Source organism: Quercus robur, chromosome 7, assembly GCF_932294415.1.
Source record: "Quercus robur chromosome 7, dhQueRobu3.1, whole genome shotgun sequence".
Taxonomy (NCBI): Eukaryota; Viridiplantae; Streptophyta; class Magnoliopsida; order Fagales; family Fagaceae; genus Quercus; species Quercus robur.
Window position 1 is genome coordinate 37,235,866 of NC_065540.1, and position 6,668 is coordinate 37,242,533.

The 6,668-nt window shown below is 37.9% G+C and overlaps 1 protein-coding gene across 1 annotated transcript; it reads right to left on the reverse strand.

Moving 5' to 3' along the window:
- Positions 1 to 1,863: 1,863 nt before the first annotated feature.
- LOC126693285 (bZIP transcription factor 17) lies at positions 1,864 to 5,832 on the reverse strand. Its single transcript, XM_050389202.1, is given in 3 exon segments — positions 1,864 to 2,219; positions 2,222 to 2,641; positions 3,865 to 5,832. Coding segments are annotated over 3 exon segments (2,286 nt in total). The 5' UTR covers positions 5,711 to 5,832; the 3' UTR covers positions 1,864 to 2,199.
- Positions 5,833 to 6,668: the final 836 nt, after the last annotated feature.

The following is a 6,668-nucleotide window of genomic DNA, read 5'->3' on the forward strand; positions in this document are numbered from 1 at the left end:
TGTCAATCCATACCTAGAGTGGTTGGGGGCGGTTGGAAAAGTTAAACAGCATGGTCTAGAGTATGGGCCTGTCAGATGCAGGGTTCTGTATTACGATGTTGGCAGCTTTCTCCTTTGTCCTGCCCCTGTACTGAGTTTGTCCTTTTCTTCGGGCATTTTGTGAGGTGCTGAGCATAAGATCGTCATTGGCCATATCCTTGTGTCTTTTTTGGGCCCTTGTAATGCGTCCTCGGCAATAGCTCTCCTCGACTTAGGCCTTGGGCTCTAATTTAGAGTGGGCCTGGGCCACGAATTCTCTGGCCCCAGACAACTTAAATGATTATTTGGTTTGAAATTTTAAAAACGGTTTTTTTTTATTTTCCAAAAACCAAACTTAAAAATGGTTACTTGAATTTATTATGCAAAAATCAAAAATTGTTTGTGTTTTCAAGATCAGGTTTTGTATTTTTAATTAATGCTTGAAGCAAAGATACATTTGCCACATAAATAAATATTTTCTCTTTTAACCCTTTTTTTTTTTAAGTAATTCAATAGTTGGAAGAGGGAATATTTAAATATGGACATCTTCATTTTATAAAGGAATTGATGAAATTAAGTAATGGAAATGAATTGAATGTAATGAAATAAATAACCTTGTTTGATTATTTTAAAATAAGAGAATAGAAATGAGTAAATTAAGTAACCTTTTTTTATTGTTTTAAAATAAAGAAATAGACAAAAATAGATGGTAAGTTTTGTTTGGGAATAACATAGAAAGAAATGAATAAAATCATTTTATGATAATATTACTATTAGACCCATATTTTAAAACAAATGGCTAAATATATAAAGGCATTTTAAGAGTTTTTGTAAAAAAAAAAAAAAAAATAGTATTAAATCTAATTTTATTTCTCTTTATTTCCTCTCAATTTTGGAAATAATGAAAATTTAAGATTTTGAGGGAATAGAAAGGAATGGATGAAAGGGAATGAAATAAGTGAGAGGAAACATTCGTTCCATATTTCCATTCCCTCCCATTTTAAACTCTCAAATAAGAAAATGAATTTTTCATCCCCTCTATTAAAATCTCCCAAACAAGAAAAGAAAATGAATATTCTAAAATTATTTTTTCTATTATTTTCCATTTCATTCATTTCCCTCCCTCCTCCCAAATAAGTTATAAGGCTCTTAGCTTCTCTTTTCACATTTAAAAACCATTCAAAAACATTTTTGAAACCTATTTCAAATCCAATTTTGACCCTTTTTTAAGACCATTTTACCATAAGAACAGCTTTAGGGTCTGTTTAGATACTACTTATTGTTAAAAACTGAAAATATTATAACAAAATAATTTTTAAATGTATGAATAGTATTGTGAGACTCAGTTTTAATGAAAATTTTGCTAAAAAAAGTACTTGCGAGTCCCATGAATAATGCACATGACCCATCATCCCAAAATGCACCAAATGGACACTTAGGGTCTGTTTGGATAGAACTTATTTTGCTGAAACTGAAAACTGAAAACACTGTAACAAAATAATTTTTAAATGTGTAAATAGTACCGTGGGACCCATTTTTAATATTTTTTAATAAATAAAGTAGCTGTGGATCTCATAAACAGTACCGCTACAGTACTGCTACAGTACCGTTTGTCTCCCTTTTCTACAAAACGCGTGAAATGTAAAAAAAAAAAAAAAAAAAAAAAAAAAAAAAAAGTGTGAAAACGCAACGCAACGCCAACCCAAACACACATTTAATTTCCTCTCAAGAAACCATCCAGCTTTAGAATCATGACCCTATTCTTACCAACACAGAAAGCATATTGTCAAATTTGATCGACAGTGATAAACACCATTCATCTAGATTGAACTTTTAATATAAGAATACACCAAATAAGTTATTCCAATTCCATATATTTAGTCAAATGTCTGCAATCAGTAAAACATTATGACATGCTACAGAGTAGACCACTAGACACTAGAGAGAGAACAACAGCCGCACATCCATTTGAAGAAACCTCAGGGCTAATGTTCTACTTCTCAACCAAAGAACATTATAGTATATCCTAACAAGCCGAAGTTAAAGGAAGTTTAGGTAATTTAGAGTACATCTAAAGGCTAAGAAAGCTATTAAAGCTGCTTATTATCTGTTATATACAAAACTGGGAGCTAGAGTTGGATGCTGCTATTATTCCATATCACCAAAATCTACTCTCCTCTTTCAAGTTGTCACTAGATGAGACCAGACCGTGGAAGCACACAAGAGTAAGTGACATACTTCACACTGTCCATAAGCACGACTACAAAAATCCGCGAAAGCGACTTTGGTGCGATCATGCCATCAACCTCACTATCTCCAGCTTCTCTGGGATCAATAAGCACAGAAACAATCATAGAAGAAGATTTATTGCCTTGAAAGCTTTCCTTCTGAGAACTATTTCTCACGTGCTCTTCAGTAATGTTATAATTGGATCCAGCCACAGGAATCGGAAGACGATTGAGGATCCTTCTATTCCTCCCCTTGCTAAGGCGAGTAGCATTCTTAAGGTGTTTTGCAGGAACACTGGAAACTGAGGATGCCGGAATTATAGCTCCTGGAGCAGAAGCTGGAGAGGCATCAAACTGGAACACCTCAGTGCACATGCCAGAACTCAACATTGGACCTGTAAAAGGAAAAGAACCATAAGTATTTAACAAAGTATTTTTGATGAGTTCTAAGCATAACAGATCGCCAAATTTCAAATCCAGTTTTAGTGAGGAGAACACGCATGGACACTGAAAACATGAGATAAACTGTCACCATCAACCCAACTTGCAGCCCAGCACAGAACCCCCAGAAATGACAGCCAAAATGTACAGGAAAATGCTCTCTTGAATGAGAAGGTGACAACAGTTAATCATTCTCTTGCAACAGAACAGACCTACTGGTAAGACAGTATATGAAATATATGATTTGAAAGTCAGAATGTCAGGAGCACGAAGTTTAGGTGCATCAGAGGCTAGTATTGGTGCACTCACTAAATGAAACGTTGCCCTATTTTAGGCTCTGGATCTGCATTTACATATTCCCTAATAATTCCAACTAAATGGGTATATAGCCAAACACTATATATATATATATATATATACGGGTACGTTAATCTCAATCAATGGTTGAGATTAATGTTCTTCACTCTTAATCATAAGGTCAGACAAACAAACATCAATAAAGTAGGCCAAAAAAGGTTGGTGATATGGAGGAATAGCAAGACACCATATTCTATGAATTCCTAAAATTAGAAAGCATGTGAGGTATGGGCCTAATGTTACTTCTCAAAAATAAAGATGACAAGATAAGCACTTCATGTCAAGACACAAAATATGTTTTGTTGGACTTTCGCAAATAAATATATAAATAAAATATGCTTTATTAGTATTTTGCAAAAGTGGAAGAATTGAGTTGAACTATTTCCAGTGGGTCAGTCAGTGAATGCTATTCACTTAACTTGAGAAATAAGATTTGATATATCCTCCGCAAGCAACAAGGAGTGCCACCACAAAACTAGATAAAAAAGAGTATAAACACAATTCGAGGAGGAGTGGGGAGGCATAATATTTGTGCATTGTCAAAAATAAGAAATCAAATGTTCCACTCCAATACACTTTAGGGGTAATTTCCACAATTCCAAAAGTCTTAATTCATACACTGCCAACAAGGTCTAACTTAGAGGCCTGTCATCAAAACCAAGACTAAACACAATGTGGTCTATTTCAGCCAGTGGAGAATCGGTAGCTTGCCATTAAATTATGACATAGAAACTATTCAAAGCATAGAACATATCAGAAAGCACCCTAATATATACGCAAACAAGAATTATTGGCAAAGTGAGAGCAGAAAAATTATTACCTGCAAGACCTTCACGGAACCACTGTTGCAGCTTACCATCAGCTTGAGTCGACTTCAAATTGTCCTTCAGAGTATCAGCTGAACCAGAAGCAAGAGCCTTCTGCCCTCCTGTAGGATTTCTGTATACATGAGAATGTCTCCCTCTATTCCCTCCAACTCCTGGAATTGCCAATGCCTGAGCCAAATCCCTATGAATTGCCAGACCAGTTTCTTTATTGTCTTTCTTTTCAGGTTCAGCCTGAGATGCCATAGCTTTCTCACTGGCAAGAACAGAGTGAATTATCAAGTTCCCATCAATCTTCACAAGCTTATCATTCCTCGGCACATATAAAGACGCAACAAGAGGCTCACTACCATTGCCCAAACGAATAGATTCATCTGAACCTGGTAAAGGTTGCGACCCTTGTCCTTTCCGTTCATACTCTTCGATTCGTACACATCCTCTCACATAATTTACTCTGTTAGGATGATCAAATTCCCCACTAGAAAATCCACCTCCTACACTTCCTCCAGACCCATTTGAATATTCATTAACACTCAAAACCCTCCCAAGTTGTCGATCATAGAACCTATCACTAACATAACCAACCCCTCCAGGAACTTTGTCCCCTATTCCTCCATACCTAACATTGACAAAAGGAACCAACCCACCAAAAAGCATGACAAAAAACAACAAACCCAGGAAACTAACACTGGCAACCTTCTTAGTTTTCCCCTCACTCTTCTTATTCTCCGACTTCTTCACCTTAGGCGCCGGTACAGGCTGCTGTGGTTTCAGCCTCGGTATCGGAACCAAAGGAACTTGAGACCCTTGTTGTTTAATAACATATGGGGCGCAAGGCGGCATCCACGGGTACCCCATGGGCGCCATTGCGGCGGGATGTGGGTACATACCCGAATGGGGCGGCGGTGGCTGCACATTGCCACTCAATTGCTGGCGCAATGTGGCGTTTTCGGCCATAATATACGAAATCTTACTATTCAATTCAGCAATTGTAGAATGCATACTCCTTACCTTATCTTCCAACTCCTCCACATAATGCTTCTTCCTCTGCCTCGACAATTGGGCGCTCTCTCGATTCCTCATAAGCCTCGCCTTCCTCTTCTCCTCATCTTCGTTCGCCGGCGCCGCCTCGAAACTCACCGAATCCGCCACGTTCTCCGACGATCTCCGGTACTTGGGGGTCCTCAAATCCGCGGCGATTCCTTCTTCCACGTGCTCTTTCTTCCTCTTCGAGACGCAATTCTTCGACGCCGTTTCCTCCTCCACCTTGATCACCTGATCAACAACGATCACATTCGGAGACCGCGGCCCGTTCCCCGATCCCTGCGACGAAACCGACCCGCCGCCGCCGCTGCTCTCTGACCCGCCCGATTCGGGAGACGGGAAATTCAAAACCCTAGCGGGGGCATCGCCAGAATCGGACTCGGCCGATCCCGAACCCGAGAAGTTCAGGAATTTCGAAACGTCAGAAGCCACATGATCGGTCGAAACCCCAGAAGAACCCGAAATGGAATCCGAGACCTGAACCGGTTGAGATTGGACCGGTTCTTCAAGACCCAGCTGAACCGAATCGAGGCAGTGCTCGGAGATGATAAACTCTTCATTCTCCGAAGGAAGGTAGAAATCGTCGATGTCGTCGAAAGTAAGCTCGAAATTCGAATTGTCGTCGAATCCGAATCCAAACCCGAGATCCGAATCAAAGGTTTCGGAATTATTGATGTTGTGGATATCGGTTTCGAAGAACACAGGATCCATAGGAGGAATTGGAAGAGAATCGAATTCTGAAGAGAAATTGTTGTTAGGATTAAGGTTATGAGCCTCGACGACCAAATGGTCAGTCATGGCTTTCTGGGGTTTTGCCTAGAAAGTTCTTCTTAATTTCCCAAACCCTAAAAAAATGTTTTTATTGGTTTCCTTTTTTTTGTTTTACTGTTTGGGTTTTTCAATGGTAACTTCTGAGGAGGCAGTGGGGGTTTTAAAGGGAGAGTTCCGTTTGACTGGTCCTTATCTATGTAAAATTTTTAATATTTTTGGTTTCATTCAAGGGCTATGTGCTGCGCGTGATGTCACGCGCTATATGTTAGTGCTTAATTTTCCACCACGTGGCAATGAGACAACAAATAATTATCAGCGCTCATCTAGGACCGCACCGTTCGCCACAACTTGGTAAGCAACTACTTTCAATTAGATCCACAATTTTTTCTTCTTTACTCATAATTGACCGCATCGTAATTATGGTAAAAATGGTAGTACAAAAGTTGGGTTCTTCTTAGACTTTCTCATAAATTTAGAGATTTTGCATGCAAAAGTGGTGGATATGACTTTGTGATCCGGCCATTTCTCGCAAATTTTTAATAGACTCACCACTTCTTATTCATCACTCATAATAAACTATTTTATTATATTGTGAAATTGAAAATAATTTATAAACAAACTCATTTTCACAATATGATGAAGTTGTCGATTGTAAATAGTGAACACTTTTTATCAATCATTTTTTTTTTTTTTTTATAAAGGGTGTAAATAGTCCAGTCTAGTTTGAATTTTGCATTTTTTAGACTAAACCGTTTTGTGCGATTCTATAAAAGCTATACTAAACCTGATTGAATAAGTGATCAATCTTAATTGATCTTGGTCAGTTTGGTTTGGATTACAATCCTAGGCCACACACTATTAGGCTACCAATTTTTTTGGGCTTTTGCAAATAATTTTGGTTATAAGAAAAATAAAAAATAAAAATAAATAAAAAAGAAAAAAGAAAACACACACACACACCAAGTATATGCTCAATTGTATTAGA